This window comes from Magallana gigas, chromosome 1 (assembly GCF_963853765.1).
Source record: "Magallana gigas chromosome 1, xbMagGiga1.1, whole genome shotgun sequence".
Taxonomy (NCBI): domain Eukaryota; kingdom Metazoa; phylum Mollusca; class Bivalvia; order Ostreida; family Ostreidae; genus Magallana; species Magallana gigas.
This window is the reverse complement of record NC_088853.1, coordinates 28337107-28358842: the sequence shown is the minus strand read 5'-3', so window position 1 is coordinate 28358842 and position 21736 is coordinate 28337107. Positions and strand designations below refer to the sequence as shown.

The window sequence follows — 21736 nt, the reverse complement described above, 5'->3', positions numbered from 1 at the left end:
GCCGGGTCTAATTTGTTCTGCCCTAGATTTTTGAATGAAACTTTTTACATGAATTTCTACTGATATAATTATTATTTTAAGATTAAAAAATAAGACATTTACCACAACGTTTGTTAAGGGGGTCATCTCAAAGTTTGTTCATCTTTAACATAGGACCCTATGGGATTTTGCTTGAAATGTATCAATTTTGCATATTTTTTACATTTTTTCAAAACTTCTGCCCTAGGGATTTCTTTTTCTGTTCTACATATTAAAGTTATTGCTAAAAGGCATCAAATTGTCAAATAAAAAAACCCTTTTACCTCCTGGTTTGTTCCAGGGGTCTTATCAAAGTTGATTTTTGTATGCCCAATTTCCCAGATTCGTCAGATAATGGCTATTTTTTATTTGACAAAGGCGGAAAAAGTGATATTCTTAGTATAATTAAAACATTCAGACATATTTAAGTAATAAAAAAATATATAACATCACATATTAAGGGTCATTAATATAAAATACATGGTTACTGTCTTAAAATATATGAATTAAGCTATATTTAGGCGGGTTAAGAAAACGTGACAGAGGGCTAGGCTTGCTGAACCCTCTTCACGTTTTCGACCCGAGCCCAAATATAGCTTATACTTCGAGATATTTATGTTTATTCCACAATATAACATTATTTTTACGCATCAAACGAGATATTTTCAACAATTTTCGCTGAATATCTGCAGTTGAAACTATCACGCCATGGCGTCAACCAAGCAAAAAGATGACGTCACAATACAAATGAAACGCTGCGCGAAAGCGTGCGTACTCGTTCTGTACTCGGCCTCGTTAAGTCTGAAATTGCTTCATGATCCTGAGGCCTGCTTTTATAACACCAACGTCTCATACTAGTAATTACTTCTCATGTTTTAATTAATAAAATTCTATTGGATATTTTAATCAACTCAATTATGCACGATCATTTGATTGGATAAACAAATAATTAGTAATTAGTTTTAAATTACAATTACTAAAAATAATTGTAATGAATTTTTAAAATCAATGAAAAATAAACAAAGAAAAAGTTCTTATTTGCAACATTTTTATTGAAATAAATATAAAATCTTTATAAAATCATTCCCAGTAATTCCTTTTAGGTCCCTTTGTGTTCCTTTTGGGTCCTTTTGTGTTCCTTAGGGTCCTTTTGGGTCCTTTGGGGTAAATCGATGTACCGTTCAACCGTGCAAGGAACGACAACTCGGAATCGAAATCGCAAACTGTATCTTTTTAAAACTGTTGTAATTTAATTTGCAAGGCCGACAATTGGATTTAAAGTGCACATAGATAATGATGTTCGCAGGAATTACTGATGCAAAGCCTTTCGATTCAGTATTGAAAGTAGACAATCATGTTTTCGGTAAGAAGGTTGTTGAGATCGGCCCAATGTTTACAAACAAGCCATCCATCATTTAGACATGTGCACGTGGATTTAAAGAAAACGTTGCAGTCATCTTTAGAAAATTACACGGATTTAAAACTATTTCCTCAGCGAATTTCGAATTGTGGTTTTGGAAGAAGTTTTACCAACACATTTGTAGATTATGAAGACTATGTGGGTCCAAATGAAAATGCTCTTTTTCATGTGCAATTTTCTAGTGTTTTCAAAAGAGGATTTGACTGTTTGAAGCAATATCTGAGAAATGATGTTGGTCTCTTTGACAACTTTCACTTGGACGGTGTTTCTAATGATGATAGAGACCATTTCCATGCATTAACTGCTCTGAGAATTTTTCTAGAAAAGCTTGGTAAGTGAAAATTAATTGAACTCAGGATTACAACCTGTGTACTGTACTGGTAAACGACCAATTCTCGCCAAGGACCATTTCTTGCCAGCGCATTGTTATGTCAATTTATTGACACGTAAAATTATACACGAAAAATGATGCAATAATGCACTGGCCAGAAATGATACTTGGCAAGAAATGGTCGCACGCCAGTATATTTTAAGTTATTTATGGTTCAAACGCCGGCGCCAGATAGCCCAGTTGGTAGAGCACCAGACTAGAGATTAAGGGGGCCTTCGTTCAAACCCCAGCCAGTTTAGTTTGTTGTTGTTTCTAACATCCTGTTACTATTTGATGCCATGCCAAACCTTGTAGCTGATAGGTTACTATAGTAACTCCTGCCAGGTGTGTTGATCATCGAGGGTGATGATCGTTAAAAGGGGGGGGGGGGAGGAATGTGATGGTCAGACTGGTTTGAAAACCGGCTCCAGATACATGTAGCTCAAAGCATATTTTCAGTAACTTGATAAAAAGAAGAGGGAAAGGGTGGGGGTCCAGACCCAGGAATTTAATAAAAGTTTAAATTTACAGTGTGGGAGGATTGGGGTCCAGAAATTCCAAATCCACATATTGCAATTTTTTTTTTTTAAGCATCTGTCACCAAGGGGGAAGGGCACCATAGGATAAGGGGAACTAACTCGTATATATAGGCCCAACCCAAAAGACAGGGGGTCAGCCTAAAGATCATAGTCTTAAATTGACCTCTAAGTCAGATATGCATAAAGCTATAACTCGAAGGCAGGTTTTACACAATTTATTGATTAAGTGATTTGAATTTTTAAACTGTGAATGAAAAAAAATAATCTAATCATGCTAATAGAACAAAGTCAAATAGAACAGGATAGAAATAATTATTTCTTAAAATGCCAAATGAGTTAGATTTGAATTCGGTGCGATGTTGCTTAGTCTACTGACAGACTGGTGGACAGTCGACTAGATCATTTTTCACTTCATACTTCATACAGGGGAATGCTTACATCTTTTTTATTCAGAAGTATTTCGGAATACGTCGCACAATTTTTAACATTATCATCTGGGTCCCTTCATAAAAAATCCCTGTAGACTTTTAATTTTTAGATGTGTATTGAAACCTGACAAGCTAAAGGGTCAAAGGGGAAATCTTTGGATTTTTTATTCTCTCAAATGAACACCATTTGAACCCAGAGGTATTTATAAATATAGAACAATTAAAGAAAATGTTTGGCATAAATATCTACTAGACTACTGTATGGATTTTTTTTCGAAAACAGAATACTAATTGATATGATGAAAATTAGACACAAAGAATAGAAAAAGAAAAATTTTTTAATATCACAGTATACAATTAGAATATAAAATATATGTGAAAACAATGTATAGTTATATGTACATTGTCAATTCATATTAGAAAACATAATGAAGTAGTGCATTTTAGTTCAGAACAGCACTTTGTTGTATCACATAAATTTTGTAACAAAAATTGCTTAAATCAGCAAGAGTTATCTTTCTTTGCCTAAAAATACTGATTCAATGTTATACAATCAGTAAATGATACTTTGTCATAGTTTCTAAATTTTATAAGGATAAAAATGCTTTTTCTTTTAAAGAACTAGGTACGGTATATGCCAAAAATGGCCCTATCTCTAAATCGAACGATATTTTACTTAAAGGTAGACATTAATATGTAACTTCATGAAATAGAACAGTTTTGATAATTTCTTCATAATTTTTGGGTGTGCCACTGCTCAAATAGTGTGTCATTTTAGTCACATTATAATGACGTCACATTTAGTATCGTAACGTTATACACGTAAGCAATGGAATTCATATGAATCACCCCTCATAATTATAGTAACTTTAAATAAGTCTAGACATTAAGTTGTAAAATGATCATTATTATGTACATATAATTATTAACTTATACATTGTATCTATTCACGGTAAATGAAAAGTCCAATATCTTGTGTGCTTCTGGAAAGCTCAAACTATAGTGCTCCATATATAAATCAATGTTAACACATCTGCCTTTAAAATTACGTTACATCATTTACATATTCTCTTTTGAAAGGGTTGATATCTTTTTTAAAGGAATTAAATATTGTACTAAATTATTATAGTCTTTAACAATTAAACATAATCTGATAAATTTCCGTATTTCAATTTGCATCCAAACTAGTTTCGTTAGGATTTAGGCTCGCAGTGTAGTTTCAAAATACGAAATCGGGATTTTCTTGAAAAGGTAACAACTTGTTTTTGTTACTGGGTGTTTGCGTCTTCGCATTCGCCAGCATCAACGATGAGTTTTGTTTGAGATATGCATGCCTGAAATCTTTGAGTATAAATGGGGTGCGTCTTTTAACCCCAAGGAACCCCAAGGAAACCCAAGGAAACCCAAGGAAACCCCAAGGAACCCCAAGGAACCTCAAGGATACCCCAAGGAACCCCAATGACAAAAATTAATAAATTTTAATACCCAAGGGGTCTTATTGGACTTCAAGGGTCACCTCTTAGTACCCCAAGGGTACCCCAAGGAACCCCAAGGAAACCCGTAAGAACCCCATGGAACCCAAATGATAAAGTTATTAACCAGTGATACCCCAGGGGTCTCATTCGAATCAAAGGCTCACCCCAAGGTACCCCAGTGATAGAAATTAATAACTATTTATACCCAAGCGGTCTCATTTGAATCCAAGGGTCACCTCGTAGTACCCCAAGGATACCCCAAGGAACCCCAAGTATACTCATTAGAACCCCAAGTAACCCCAATAATAGAAATTAGTAACTAGTGATACCCCAGGAGTCTCATTATACCCCTATACCCCCACAAATGAAGTTTAAGGGGGTATATTGGTTTCACCCTGTCCGTCCGTCTGTCCGTCTCTCTGTAGATGCAACTTTGTCCCCCCTATAGAATTTTTTACTACTGCATGGAACAGTCTGAAAATTTGTACATATGTTGATCACCATCTGAAGATGTGCACCTGTAATTTTTTTAGGATCAGACAAGATTTAATGATTTTATGACAGTTTTCATTTTCCTCATTCTATATATTGTTCACTGATGTTGAAAAGTAAGGGAGGTAATCCTTACAGATTTTATTAATTTATAGCATTAAGGTGGCTCTATACACCCACAGTTTATTCCAATTTTCAATAGAAGACCACAAAACATATACTTATCAAATATTAAATATATGATAGGGATACTATAGGTATTTTTAAAGAATTTTTTAATGTTTTTTCGTGTTTTTGTAATATAATTTTTAAAAAGACAGCTATTAACAAATTGAGAAAAAAAATTTTGTCATATGATGGATATTTCCTTCGGACACATAAAAAAAATTTAACTCTTCTTAACATTCAAAAATGTTATTATTGCAATTTTTTTTAGTATTTCCCCAAAACATAATTTTTCATATTTTCTTACTCTGTTGACAAATCATCTGAAAAAGTTGTGTAATGTTATAAGAAAATGTATTTTAATAAATGTAACATAAAAAATTGAATGAAAATCATTGCAAATAAACACAAAAAATATTCTAAATTTTATTTGGTATGAAAGTTCCTCAGGTAAGGGTTATCGTTTCTAAGTCCCAAGGCCCAAACACCTTGGGGACTTTTCATTTTTAAGTTGAAGAAAATTTCCTAAATATCATGATTGAATGATAAATACATACATACTGCATGATAGGCCTGTATAAGTGAATATATTCGCTTTAATGCAAAAGTAAGTCAAATAAATAAAGGGGAAAATTGACTAGGCTAATATGATTTATGTATCCCAACCTGAGAGAAAATCAAAGGAACCCTCCCATCCCCTTAAGGTGTCGATATTAATGTGCATTAAAGTATATTAAAATTGCAATATTTTCACCTGTTTAGAATTTTCTTTCACTGTATTCAAATCAAAAATACGTTTTAGAAAATTTTGGAAAGCTAAAAAAATTATTGTTCTCAACGGGATTTGAACTCATGACCTACAGGTTGAAGGGTAGCCACGAAACCACTGCGCTATCGTGTACCAAATACGAAATGGGAAAGAATATATATAAAAAATTATACTTGATTTTATTGTTTATTTCGATAAATAATACCACACAACGTGAAGGTGTCACATACCACATTACTGTTAAGTAATGAATTTTCCAATTATCAAATTAAGTCTATTCATTTAACAACTTTTTCAAAAGAGCGGTCCCCATACATTTCGCCTCAGTTTAAATCAGCCTGTACCGGAATTGCCTGCTTCCAGATTTACTTTTTTGCGTACTGCGTCATCAAAAAGTGGTGTATAGAGCCACCTTAAAACACCCTAAAATATATTTATATAAAATACATTCAAATGGAGGTTTTTTGTCTGTATGCGTTAACTAAATTTATCTTTTATAAGTATTCTATCAACTGACAATGCAGAATTTTTGTTTGTCAATGATAAATTCTTAGGAGCTGGCTGAATTCATTTGTCCCAAGGGGGCCATTATCTGAGCCATGGTTTAGATGGAGCATGTGTGTATGGAAAATTGATAATCTGTAAAATGGGCAGTGGCTTTGGGGCTAATTTAAAAGGAAATAAATAATATCATTATTAAAATAAAGAAGTGAACTATTTTTAGAAGTTGTTTAAATTTATTAGTCATGCAAGTAAATTGATGAAGTGACCCTATAGGGAATCTAATTTAAATTAGATTTATTAAAATTACTGATATGATTGTAGTGTTTCTGCAATTTTAAAATTGTTTGTAATATTAAATTTTCTTTCTTACATATTTTTACATAGTATGGTAATTATGGTAATGTTTTGGAAGTTTATTAAATTTAAAAAGCCTGTCAAAGAAAATCATATATAAAGTCCTATGGGATCAATTTTCTGATATGGAGTTCAATTGTACCATAGGCCATAGCAGAAAGTGTGGAAAATTTGAAACAACTAACTGCATCTGTTAAGACTCTTATTAGAAAGATATTAAAGTTTTATCAACAGAAGAGCATTGCTTGGCTACCGGTATTTCCATTTACTGCAAAGGGTGGGATTATTGTCATTTTGTTGGTTTTTCATTAAAACAATTAAATAAAAAAAAATATCATCAGATACATTAATTTCTAAATATATTACTGTTATACATATGTATTTAAAGTGATAAGTACCCCAAAGAACCCAAATGAATCCCAAGTATACCAATGAGAACCCATTAAGGATACCCTTGAGAACCCCATAGATACCTCAAATAAAGTCAATGGTGGAAAGTAAATTTGATGACCAAGGCCGGTCTCATTAAAAATCAAAGGGTCACTCCTGATACCCCAAGGATACCCCAATTATAAAAATTGATAACTATTGATACCCCAGGATACTCATTGGAGTCCAAAGGTCAACTATTGGTACCCCAAGGATACCTGTAGGAACCCCAATTGCAAGGTACCCAATTGATAGAATTTAATAACCACCCCAATGGTTGTACTGTAAAACATATTACTAATTAATACCCAATTATACCCAATTACTCAATGGAATATCATAAAAACATCTGGGCAACCCAAGGAACACTTGTGATACCCCAATACATACTGGTATGATAAAAATAATGTTTCTCCAATATCTGTTCACTTTGGATGAATTTAACAATTAGTGTTGTCAAATCAGTTGAAAATCATAATCGAGTACCGTTAATTGGCAGAATTTGTTGTCTCTTACCAACTGATGATCAGCCAATATTGAATCAGTAACAAATTATATCAAATTCAAGAAAATAGGGCACTAAATTTTATGTCACCACAAGGAAGTCTGCAATTCTTCCGGTGAACCATTCATATGAACACTTAATATGACAATGTTTCTTCGGTGAAATTTTCAAATGAAGTGGAGAAAGATATTGTTCAGTTACAAAGACCCAAACTTGTTTTACTATTGACATAGGGGGTGTTACCCTTATTGGAGTACTTTTGAGAAGTGATCATGGAAGTGTGGAGTGGGGCTATTTGTGGGTACAACACAATGGATTGACCCATTATGCGTGCAGAATGTTCACCTGAGAGGCACCAAAATACCTGTTAATTGCAGGTAGACACCCGTTGTATATTGGTGGTAGCTCTTGGACAGGGATTAAAGGGCCAACATAACCCTTTACATGTATACACAATGGCTTCACCATCACTGTTGCAATATATCTACCTACACATACATCTCCTTGTTTATTGGTAGACAACCCTTGTGAATTTTGGGTATCTTCCCACTTTGCTATAATTCTGAAATTTTGATGGGTGACTGATTTTAGCTAAGTGGGAATGGTGCTCAGGTAAGGGTTTCAAAGAACAAAGGAAATTAATTACAGGTAAATTATAGTCTGTTTAATTATTGACCTTAAGCAAATTTTTAATAAAAAAAAAAATAACAGGCAGTTTTTTTAGATTATGTTTAAAATAAAGTTAAAAAAATTAATTAGATACTTGTAATAGAAGTAAATTTTGATAATTAAAAAGGGTTTGTTCTATCATGATTGATCGTACAAGCTAATTTTTATTTCATGTAAAATTACTCAATATTCATTCTTTTGAGGAGAAGGAAAACTATGACATTACTACCCCTTCTATGTCCCTTATCAAGAACCTTGAAAAAATAAACATTATATGGTTCAAGTTTTGGGCTGTTGATTTTAATAATGAAAAAAACTATAAATGTAAATTTTATAAGAAATGCAGAGGAATTATCACGTACATCATACGATTTGGCTATAGTGGTTATGATATAAAAGAATTAAATGCTCAACAACATGTACATTTAGGACTACATTTTCAGACTGATGGAACTATTTCAATATTTTACCCATGAAAGTCAGAAAAATTCTTGTAAAAGGACTATATATATGATATGGGCCTAAAATGGCCCCCTAAAATGAACATCATCATTTTTCTTTGTACAAATATAAATGTGATGTTTTTACCTAATGTTCATTTTGATTCAACTGCCCAGAATTTAGAAATATGACATCGTAAAGACAACCTTTTCCTGCCATTTTTGCATTTTTAGCATAAACATGATAAAACAGCTTGTTTTCAAGCAGTTTTTCTTTCAGAAAAAATAGAGAGCATGCTTGAACAAACAAAATATTTTAATCAGAGATGTATCTAGCCAAGGCTAATAAGTGACAAAAAAAATTTCCCTGTTCAAGCATGCCCTCTATATTTCCCATTCATAAAAAGATAAGAAAAATGTAAATTTTTGACTGATTTTGATTGAAATAGCGTCACTTCTGACGTCATTTTCTGCCAGTGAGTGCAAAAAAACCAAATAAATAGGTGAAAAATAAATTTTACATCAACTCTTCTGAAATATAACATAACATATTATTGTACCTGAAACACTTTAAAAAATTGCGAATAATGGGGGCCAAATTTAACTCATATCATATATATAGTTCTTTCGTACTTCAAATCACCATCTACCAGTTGAAGTGGGAAGATGGGAAGGTATCCCATTAAATGAAAGATTTTGTCCTCTCTGTTACAAAAAACGTATAGCCGATGAATTTCATTATATTTTAGAATGTAATGCAATATCACAAGTCCGAAACAAATTCATAGACAAAAATTTTTTGGCTAGACCAAATGTGTTTTAAAGTACATTGTATTACATATTAGGGTATCCTTGGGGTTGTATGGTGTATCAAGAGTTATAAATCTGTATGATTAGGGTATCTTTTGGAGTTCCTTGGGATTTCTGTGGGGTTCCCTAGGGTTTATAGAGGTTTTTAGAGGCGTGTCTGGGATACCAATGAGTCCCCAATGATATCAAGAATTTTTAATTTGAATTATTAGGCTATATCCTTGGGGTTCCATTGGGTTCTATGGGGTATCAAGTTTTATGAATCTGTATTATAAGGGTATCCTTTCAGTTCCTTGGGGTATCCATGGGGTTCTGTGGGATACCTAATGGTGTCTGGGATATCAAAAAGCCCCGAGGGTGTATCCAGAGATATAAAATTGTGTTATTAGGGTATCCTTAGAGTTCATTTGGGTATCAAAAGTTATATTACTGGGTATCCTTGGAGTTCCTTGAGGTATCCATAGGGTGTGTCAGGGATAAAAATGGGGTATCTGTATTATTACTATTAGAGTACTATTAGGGTATCCTTTAGGTTTCTTGGGGTACCCATGGGTTCCTTGGGATACCTTGTGATTTGTCTAGGATATCAAAGTGACCCAAAAAGTATCAAGAGATATAGTGTATCCTTGGAGTTCCATAGGATATCAAGAGTTATAAAATTTATATAACCAATACATGTATAAGAGTATCCCTAGAGTTCCTTGGGGTATCCATGGGTTTTGTCTGAGATACCAGTGAGTCCCTACGGTTATCAAGAATTTAAATTTGTATTATTAAGTTATCCTTTAAGTTCCTTGAGGTATCCTTGGGGTTCTGTGGTGTATCAAGAGTTATGAATCTGTATTTTTAGGGTATTCTTGGAGTTCTTTGGGATATCCCTGGGGTTCCCTGGGATTCTTAGAGGTGTACCTGGAATACCAATGAGTCCCCAGGGTTATCAAGAGTTTTACATTTGTATTACAATGTATTAGGGTATCCTTGGGGTTCTATGGAGTATTAAGAGTTATGATTCTGTATTATAAGGGTATTCTTGGAGTTCCTTGGGATATCCATGGGGTTCCCTGGGATTCCTAGAGGTGTATCTGGAATACCAATGAGTCCTCAGGGTTAATAAGAGTTTTAAATTTGTATTATTAGGGTATCCTTGGGGTTCTATGGAGTATCAAGAGTTATGATTCTGTATTATTAGGGTATTCTTCGAGTTCCTTGGGATATCCCTGGGGTTCCCTGTGGTTCTTAGAGGTGTGTCTGGAATACCAGTGAGTCCCCAGGGGTACCAAGAGTTTAAAATTTGTATTATTAGGGTATCCTTGAGGTTCCTTGGGGTTCTATAATGGTGTATCAGGAGTTATAAATCTGTATTATTAGGTTATCTTTGGGGTTCCTTGGGGTATAATTGGGGTACCAAGGGTAAGGGGTGACCCTTGCACTCTAATGAGACCCCCTTGGGTATCAATAGTTATTTATTTCTGTCATTGGGGTTTCCTTGGGGTTTCCTTGGGGTTCCTTGGGGTTTCCTTGGGGTTCCTTGGGGTTAAAAGACGTGCCGGTATAAATGCATTTATGTCATAAACAATCCGCTTGTTTTTTTCATCTTGCACTCTCCAATCATATTCAGAATTTTTGTGTCCCCTGAAAATATAAAGCGTCGCCGTTATCGATTTACTTAAACAGGTTTTTTGGTGTTTTTTTTTTTTGTTATTTCCGAAAGGCAAACAAAGTTGCGATCAGTAGTTACCGTTGATATTTCTATATAATTTAAATTAACACTTACCTGCGGAAACCATTACACATATTTTAAAAACAATTTTAAAGGGTTGTGATAAAAAATTGAAAAATACATTTGCATGCAGATTTACATGTACCTAATATTTCGGGATTATTATTATATAACAAAATCTCAAAAGTCAGTAGCTAAATACTGTTTATTGTACCTTCATATTAAATACTTAAATCTGTATGGTTAAGACGCAGTTGATAATCCGTTCTATTACACTCAGCGTTTGCAACACACTTGGCAACGGGTAACACAACGAATTTTTACATGCGCGTAAATTATGTGTGTACGGTTCGCTGTAGAATTCACATCATTTCTATATAAAAGTAGAAAAAATTTCTCTAAAATTAAGACATTCAGTATAATAAAAGAAAGTCCTGTTTGGGAGGTTAATTAACAGTTGAAATTGACACCCCTCGAACACCATTGTCAACCTCCGCTTTATGTTGACAATGGTTTTCTCGGGTGTCAATTTCAACTGTTACCCTCCCAAACAGGCGCTTTTTATGTAATGTTCTTAATGAAACTCAAGGAACTAAATTCCGCGTAAAATCACATGAAGCACATATCGCGGGTTTTAAAATCTCGCTTTTTTTTCCGGACAGATGTCAACTAATTGAAACTATGATAAAAGTTTGGCGTTTGTGATTTTATATTTTTGCAATTTGATTCAAAACAGTTGAGTCGCGGAATGAAGTACTCACGTCAAACAAAGAATATACAGTATGTGACACAAAATGTAAGGGAAAACCGTACAACACATACTCTTGATTTATAAAAGTAGTATATTCAGTTTATTTATTTAATGGATTAACTGAATAGCATTACCCTTTTGATAACATTTCCGTTATCAAAACTAAAGACATGATCACAGACAGTTGTTCTTTCTTCAAGAGAATGATATTAAAAATAAAGTTTCGTATATTTAGAATGAGTTTAATTTTTTTTTTATTACTTACATGTAATGTACAATTTTTACGCACGCCGTATAATATTTTAGGTTTCATTTGTTCCAAGAAACAAACAAACAATTTCATTAGTTTTTGATAAATGATAGTCATTTTACTCTCAAATGTGCAATACATTGATTTGAAATATTTTTAAATCTTTATAATTAACCATAAATAATGCACACTGTGGTTTAATCGATCCATCCAACAGTTTCGATCCACGTGTTTTACCGAAAATCAGTCTGTGAGCTGCACCATGTGCTCTTCCATTTTCGTTCAATTGTTTTTCATTTCAAGAAAAATGTGTCTAACAATAACGTATTTTGCAGTATTTGTGATGTTTGATGTCATGATTGAAGATTAATTTTTACATACACTACGTTGTTTAAACTCTCTCTCTCTCTCTCTCTCTCTCTCTCTCTCTCTCTCTCTCTCTCTCATGTTTGTGCAAACATTACAGAAGTAATAAAGTCTTGTTTGCATGGATTTTATTCATTTTACATACTAATGATAAGTATAACGCTTTCAACGCATGAATATACGTTTGTAGACTATCATCGGCTTTATCGGTACAAATATTATTTGTACATATTAAAAAATAAAGTAAATAAACCTGTGCTTGCAAAAAAATATATTCACTGATGCAGAAAAATAGTAAAACTAAAAAAATGAAAAATATATACATGTACATTTGACTAAACACAGGACATGATCGCGGCAAGGTGTGAATGTCAGACCGTAGGCCTATAGAACCTCTATTTCGTTATCATCAATTACTAGTACTTGACGGCTGAATTAATTTAAGCATTGAAGATGTGTCATATAAACTTATTTTAAATATCTTATTGTTTATCACAGTCTACATCAGCAACCTTTAGTTTGATGAAGTCGGGAGTCCTCTAACAATGTCGAGTAAAAAAAAAATCGCTAAGCCTAACGTTAAGGAAGGAGTCTTCTCGTAATCAAACATACTTCTTATAATAAGAAATTCATGAAATTTTGACACACTCAAACGGATCATATTACCAAATGATTCTATCAATTTAATTAAATTTGACCTTTTTGTTTTCGCATAAAGGTCAGGTCAAGGTCAACACCTTTTTCCTCAACGTAAAGGATGATAAAAATAAGTGTATACTGTAGCTCTTTGCAGTTATGCAGACATTTGTTTAAGATTTGAAGATTCTATTCTTCAATGAAATGATAGAATATCAGAATATCCATCAGCTTATACTATTAAATTGAAATAAAATATTTCTACTAAAATTGATATTGCTTAGCCCACATTTCCTCTAATTTTCTTAAATTTTGAAGAAATTTTGATTAATTTTTTATGCTGCCAATAATAAAATATTTCTGATTTTTATGTATTATGAAGACTTTATATAAAGATATAAATTGACCGAAAAGCTAATATATTGACCATTTAATAATAGAGAAAAACTGATTTTAGTGATTTTTTCACAAAAATCAATGTATAGAATGGGTGCTTTTAAAAAGCTTATAAAAATGTACCAGTAATTTGATAGGCAAATCATTTTTTAAAAACATATTCTGAAACCCAAGTATCATATCATTAGTTCACATTCGTAAAAAAATCCAACATTGATGTTATTGTTTTTTAAATGCTAAAACAGACTCATTAATCTGCAGCAATTCTGAATTGCGAAACATGTGATATTTTCCTACGCCAATGTTCCGCCAAAAATATTGTCCTTGTTAGATTCTAAACATTGATCGCTTTTTCTGTGCCAAGTTGTATGATATTAAAAAAGTAAGAAAAAATTACTATTTTAATTTCCTTTCATCTTGATTTAATGAACGATTAATCAAATTTATGTTTGACAAGTCGAAAACCAGAAAAGACTCCTTCCTTAATTTCTTTCACTTACGACCCGCCTTACTCAAAGAATGTGACGTCATGTAAACAAACTTGTTCTGTACATGCGTTTGAAATGCTTCAAATGAAATTTACTGATATTTTCTGAGTGAATGGATCATTCACCGAACATTTCTATAAAAATATGGGACTCATTGTAGAAGTAATGATGTTTTCTTTTGTTGTGTAAACAAATATGAATATTATGCGGTGGAAAAAAGTGCTACTTTGTTACCGAAGCCGTTTTGTGAGTGAAGTATGGCGAATATATATCTTGTTTTTAATCATTTGCCAAATCGAAGAATCGTTTCAAGAAGCTCAAAGTATGTAGTGTGAATGAGGAAAAAACTATACAAAAGCTACAAGTACGTGGAAAACAAAAGGAAACATGACTCAACAGTATACGGTAGGCCTAAATACAGTTGACGGTATACCTAAAGTGAAAACAAAAATGATCACGTCCTATATTCATTATCATGATAATAATTTATCAGAACTTATTATAGATATCATTTTTTTGTAATGAAAATAACTGAAGATAAATTCATCTTATCTTGTTTGATTTTCGTCATCGATAATTGATCATACAGCGAATATAACCGTATCTGCCTGACTGAATCCACCACTAAAACTCGTCACAAAGCGGGAAATTTAACTATCAGCGCAGGCCTTGAGCAAAATGTAATCATGTTTAAATCTTTTCTCTTTTTAATTATATTTTAATAAATCATGTTTCGTTTTGCTCGAGGACTGCGCTCTATATACATTTTCAAATTTTATGGTAAAAATTGCCTTGAATTTCCGGTAAACATCGTGCATTTAGCAGATGCTAGTGTTGCTTAGCAACGCTTTGCACGATTATTTTTACGGATTTATCGCTTACACTTGACATCATATTCGTAATTATGCATTTATTTACTTTTCATAAACAACTTGAAAAATGTTGGAATTTTAGGCATTACAACCGTACCTAGTTCTTAGGCTGGATGAGATAATTGTAAAATGGATACATGTCTTAAAAAATGCTATAATGATAAATGTAAACCAGAATTTCTAATCAGGTTGTTTCAGATGTTAGAGAAGTCAGTAGCATACCAGAACAGCAGATTTCAATCAGATGATATCAGGGATGTCAAGCTAGTCTTGACCAAACTAAAATGATTTTATTATTATATATGTATTATTTTTTTTCCATATCTGCTCTCTCATAATAGAAATCCTTATTCCATTGTACACATTGATTTAAAATTATGAAATTAAACTACATGTATAAGCCTACAGTTTGCAATTGTCTCAGTCATGTTTTTTTTCCTCCAGTAACAATTACAGTACATTTACCCCTGTGAACTAACTACAAAGAGAGAAATGAAAATTTTCCATCCAATAATTCTGAGGCCTAAAAAATCAAACATGTATTGTTCATATACTGTACTGTATGAGTACATTGAAAGAAGTTACATTTGAAAAAAAATCCCAATCCATGTGGAGGGAGGCAGTTCTTACCTCATTTTTCAAAATTTGAACTATGTGTCTAATTTTCCTGTAATTCTAAAAGTTTTATATAATTGTTTATGCCCTGCCAAAAGTGGGGGATCAGTTCGTTAAGAAGTCATTTTTCTGTATGTGAATTTAAATGTCGTTTTCCAAAACAAATTGGGGCCAAGCACCGCCCCCTTGATGCTACATGCCCGTAACGATAGCGAGTTAAGAGAAACAAAGGGAGATTATTTTGTACAGAAGTTATCTCTCTTATTAGAGGGTCATTCCACCTTAAGAAAGGCCTATAAATTAAAACGTGCAAGTTACAGAGGATACCTCCCTTTAACCATGTAAAATAACAACTGTGTTTTAAAAATATGTATTTGCCATATCATAACAGTCCTGACCCAAGTACTAAGATGTGTTGTGTGAGTCTGATTATTATTCTTTTGACAAACTTTTGCAAGATAGATGACAGTAAAAAATGATTATGAAAAAAACTGTTTTTAAACTAGTTGTGCCTCTGGAAAATGTTTTCAGTTCCTTCAAACTTCGTTATTTTTTATTTTAACTGCCCCAACAGTTAAATTTACTATGACCTCTATCTTCAGTCATCAGATATTTCGTGATCACTGTTTTTCTTATAAATGTATCCTGTTTACTTCCAGCATTCCATGAAAGTAGCTTGAAAAGCTCACAGAGAAATGTATTTGATGGTAAAAGGGAAGGAGAAATAGCAGCACTGTTGAGCAACCATCTGTTGTCATGCTTAGTGTATGGGAATAAATATCTCATCAGCAATACCTACCAAAAGCAACCATCACAATGTCCATGTCTAAATCCAATCCAGTGTATGGAACATATTCCATATGGAGAGACAGGTTTAGGTAAGTTAAGTTTGTAACATTTGAATAATATTATGTGAGATAACCTTAAGATAATAGGTACATGGGTGATCTCAAAACGTTTTAACCATTAATGAAGCTAATAAGGGCCAGAGCCTGTATCTAGTTTCTGTGCAGCATAGCAGGTGAGGGTCATCGACCCAGATTGCCACCTCTTTGAATGTGACGACAGTCCATCATTGCTCTATTTCCGGCAGGAGATTTAAGACGGCTCAATGGTTGTGGCCATTTGTAGGCTATTTTAATCTCTTTAAGTTGAAGAGCTCTGTATAAGGATATAGGAAAATCGAAGTACTGATAGTACTGAAAAGGAGAATGATTAGATTTTAAAGCTCAAATATTGGGAATTGTTCTTTAATTACAAAATGTTATTTTATGGTCAAAAAATGACATATGTCAAAGTTTAAGGCAGATCTGATGGTTAAATTTGTTAAAGTCTCCATAATGCTGGATGGACTGAGGCTATTCAGAGTGTCAAGTATATGGACACAACATACAGCATCAAGTGTCCTCAAAGGAATTAATCAAGCAACCATTTGGTTACTGGCCAAAATGTCATGACTATTGAGGAAGATTAGGTGATTTCAAATTGTCAGTTGTTGCTTAAATGTCACCGAAGATTCATTTGAGTGATCGATTAATTTCTTGTTTTTGTCATATCAATCTGTTACAGTACTGGATATATTAAGCTTAAATTTAATCCCCTCTTTTTAGCTCACCTGAGCTGAAAGCTTAAGTGAGCTATTCTGATCCTATTTTTTCTGTCGTCCCTCCGTCTGTCCGTCTGTCTGTAAACTTTTCACATTTTCAACATCTTCTCCAGAATTGCTGGGCCAATTTCGACCAAACTTGTCACAATGCACTCTCAGGCAAAGGAGATTCAAAGTTGTGAAAATTAAGGACCACACCATTTTACAAGGGGTGGAAAATAGCAATTATTTTGAGAAATCTTTGAAAATCTTCTTCTCAAGAACCATTTGACCAGGAAAGCTGAATCTTGTGTGGAAGCATCCTCAGATATTGTAGATCCAAAGTTGTGAAAATCATGACCCCCGGGGGTAAGATGGGGCCGCAAAAGGGGGGGGGGATAAAATTTTACATAGGAATATATAAAGTAAATCTTTAAAAATATTTTTCTCATTAACCATTTTGCCAGGAAAGCTGAAACTGGTATGGAAGCATCCTCAGGTAGCGTAGATTCAAAGTTGTGAAAATCATGACCCCTGGGGGTAGGGTGGGGCCACAATGGAGGGGGGGGGGGGTGGTCGAATTTTTACATAGGATTATATAGAGTAAATCCTTGAAAATCTTTTCTTAGACACCAATCAGCCAGGAAAGCTGAAACATGTGTGGAGACACCCTCAGGTAGTGTAGATTCAAAGTTATGAAAATTATGACTCCCAGGGGTAGGGCAGGCCCACAATTGGGGGTCAAATTTTACAATGGAATGTATAGAAGAAATCCTTAAAAATCTTTTTATCAGAAACAAATCAGCCAGGAAAGCTGAAACTTATGTGGAGACAACCTTAAGTAGTGTAGATTTAAAGTTGTTAAAAATTGTGACTCCTGGGGGTAGTGTGGGGCCACAATGGGTGGGGGGGGGTTGGAATTTTTACATAGGAAGATATAGAGTAAATCTTTAAAAATCTTCTTCTCAGAAACTAATCAACCAGGAAAGCTGAACCTTATTTGAAAGCATCCTCAGGTAGTGTAGATTCAAAGTTGTGAAAGTCATGACTCTCGGGGGTAGGATGGGGCCACAATTGGGGGTCAAATTTTACATAGGAATATGTAGAGTAAATCTTTAAAAATCTTCTTCTTCCTCTTCCTTTTCTTCCTTAAAAATCTTTTTCTCAGAAACCAATCAGCCAGGAAAGCTGAACCTTGTGTGGAAGCATCCACAGGTAGTGTAGATGCAAAGTTGTGAAAATCATGACTCCAAGGGGTAGGATCTTCTAAAAAAACATTTGCCTAGAAAAGCTGTAACTTAAGTGAAAGCAACTTCAGATAGTTTAGATTCTAATTCGCTAAAATCAAAAGTTTGAGGAGTAGGGTGGGGCCACATTGGGGATTTAGTTGTACAAAGTAAAACATTTTAATCATTCACAAAAACTGAAATGTTATCATGTATGGTTTTACTTATATGCAAGCATTTTGACATATTGCTGGTTCTTTAAAATTGTTTAGACTTTAGCCCCTGGACGATTTTTGGGTCTCACAAGGGGTTCAGAGTGTGATGTTACAGGTTTATCTCCCGTTAATAAACAATTGTTTAGGATCTTTTTGAGAACTGCAATGCTCAACATGTGATATGACTATAAAATCATCTGGGACTGGATCATATACACAAGAATATCCGGGGGGGGGGGGGGGTACTTTTACTTTTACCACATTGTCCACATATTTTTGAGCGATGTGGCCGATGGGCCTCTTGTTTATACATTTTGATAGCAGGGACACCCCCTGCCATTTATTTTGAAGTTTTCAATTAGGTTTATTTTTGTTATTCTTAACTAATGAATTAGAAACTAGGCAAGTTGACAGTCCTATGAGTTTTAATAAGTTTCAGTCATGAACAATTAGCTGGTTTCTATGTTCATTTTACTGATCACAGCCTCCAAATTCCTTACATAAAATTCTGCAAGATTTGTTGAACCATTTTCATCAGCCACCAGGACTTTCTAGTTTGGCATCTATTATGTCTCACAGCCCCCTTCCCACCCCTTTAATCACTTTTTTTACTTGAATTTATGATCTTCATAAATGCATGTACTGTGATGTACAAACGATATTCATGATGAAATGCATGTAAACATAGGAAACATAAATGTTATCTTTAAAGGGGCATGGTCATGATTTTGGTTAAAAATAATTTTTCCGATTTTAATGTTTACATTGTTTCAGTAAAATATTTTAGATAGGCAACCGAAATGTTGGCATCATTTGTTGAGTTATTTGTTGTTATGTAAACAAAGCTTTTGTTTAAATTTTGAAGTGGAAATTCCATTTTTAGACTTCAAATGAATGTGTTAAATTCTAGAAACTGTTTACATATGCTTAAAATGAACAAGAAGATAGGCAAATTAGATTGAAAAGGATTTTTTTAACTAGTATATTGACTCAAAGTAAAAGAAAACAGGGTACAAGCCTTGTTTATATGACAAAGAGTTGGGACCTATGTATCTTGCTCACATCTCTACGACTGAATCAAATTTTACTTGATCATTAGAATTACATTCCGAAAGCATTGTAAATAATAAAAATAGTAAAACTGAATTTGACCAAAATTGTGACCATGCCCCTTTAAGCTTTAGGCTACAGATTGCCAAGTTCAGTATTTGAAAGCATCAATATCATAGCCCTAAAAGTGTGTTTTTTTTCTACATAAGGCCACAGTTTCATGTTTCAAAATGATGATATTCATTTTTAATTCATTCAATTGTAGGACATGATAAGCTATGGTATGGACACCCAGGCATAGTTTTGATCCCAGAGGACCCACCAGACTACATACCCATTATGGTTTATGAAGAAATCCTATATGATGATGATGATGATTATGATGGTGTTGGTCAAGAGAGAAACATTAAGGAAAACAAAGAAAACTCAAAAGAAAAGTGTGACTTTGAATCTGAAGACATGCATTTTGACAAGTGTGCTGAACAGATCTTTAGCCAAGCCATTACCTTTGCATTTCATCGATGGAATGTTATGAATGATAGTTGTATTCAACCTGTGTCAACTTTAATTCCATCTTTGGTACTGACTCCTTCTAAGTATTACATAGTGATGTATGATTACATGAATGACATTTTGCTTAGCAGTAGTCACCAGTGTTGTTCATGGTGGGATGACAGCGATTTGAAGTTCAATATGTCAGCTGTTCTTCAGATGTGGATGGTGCTTAATTATGTAGACTTTGTTCCTGCGTTAAGCCAGAAAACAGAACATGTTTTAGCGGGTAGCAGTAGTTTTCACAACATACTAAAAACGAAGCACTTGTTTCAAAAGACTAAACTCATTTCTCGCAAATCAACATTCAAATCTTCTCGGAAGTGTAGAGGACTCTTTAATAAGGAAGATAATATTGATTTGGATGAGGAGGCACAATATAATATAAAGTTTTCTAGTATAACTACTTGACACCTTATTTGACTACTATAATCTATGGAGGCATACAAGTATATGCTGTATGTTCTCGCGTGTGTTTGAAATTAAAAAAAAAATATATACTGGCGATGTTTTTTTTTTTTTTATGTCTTCTGTTTTTAGCTCGCATGTTACAAAAGCATTATCATATGTTACACTGTAGATCCTCAACAACTGTATACACAGATTTCGTTAGACAATTGTGGGGACGTTTAACCACAATAAATCGCAAGGAACCACAACGAACCCCAATGATACCACAATGAACTAATATTAAGTGAATACATTCATGACTATCTAAAAGTGTCACATATACAATTTACAGGTATTTGAAAATGCATTAATATGCAACCACAGTGCTGGCAAATTCAAAGTTGTCATTATATAAATAGTGCCAGATGAGTTTCGGAGGGTAACAGTTGAAATTGACGCATATAGGAAACCATTAGGTTGACAATGGTTTTCGAGGGGTGTCAATTTCAACCGTTATCCTCCCAAACAGGCACTATTAATATTATTATACTGAATGTCTTAACATGAGATAATTTTTTACTGCTTTTATATAGAAATGACGTGAATTCTACTCCGAACCTTGCGCACTAATTTACGCGCATGTAATAATTCATTGTGTTACCCCTTGCTTAGTGTGTTGCTAACGCTGAGGGTAATAGAACGGATTGTCAACTGTGTCTCAACCAATCAGATTTCAGTATTTAACATGAAGTATAATAATTTAATAGATAAATATAAGCTGTATAATTATTAATAATTATTATTAATTATGATGAACGAATAGGCTCAGGAAAGCAGACGTTCTTATATTGGAACGTTTTAGCATTTCTACATTGACCAGCATTATACGTATATCCACATAAAATTATAACGTTTTCGTAAAAAAATGTGTTACTATTCTGCAAATATTTTAACTTCCGCAAATATTGTAGCATGACAAATCCGAAAATATCACTCCTGAACTATATTAAAATAGTGGTATAAGTGCAAAAAGCGTATACTGATAAAATATTACCCCGTTTATAGCTTTTTTTGTAAAAGTATATCACGATCTTCGCTGCTGGTACATCAGCTCGTTTGATTTATGAATGATACATGTATAGGTTTTGAATAAAAACACGATTCTTTAGTTGGAAAAAAATCTACATTCTATGATATGATGGTATTCTTTACCAAAAAACTGCACTAGTCTAGCACC

The 21736-nt window shown here is 33.5% G+C and overlaps 1 protein-coding gene across 1 annotated transcript; it reads left to right on the top strand.

The window, feature by feature from the left end:
• The first annotated feature begins 1190 nt into the window (after positions 1-1190).
• On the top strand, positions 1191-20620 carry LOC105333500 (uncharacterized). The gene is made up of 3 exons (XM_066065620.1): positions 1191-1769; positions 16141-16359; positions 19823-20620. Exons 1-3 carry the CDS (start codon positions 1373-1375, stop codon positions 20518-20520), a joined length of 1314 nt encoding a protein of 437 aa, XP_065921692.1. The 5' UTR covers positions 1191-1372; the 3' UTR covers positions 20521-20620.
• Positions 20621-21736: the final 1116 nt, after the last annotated feature.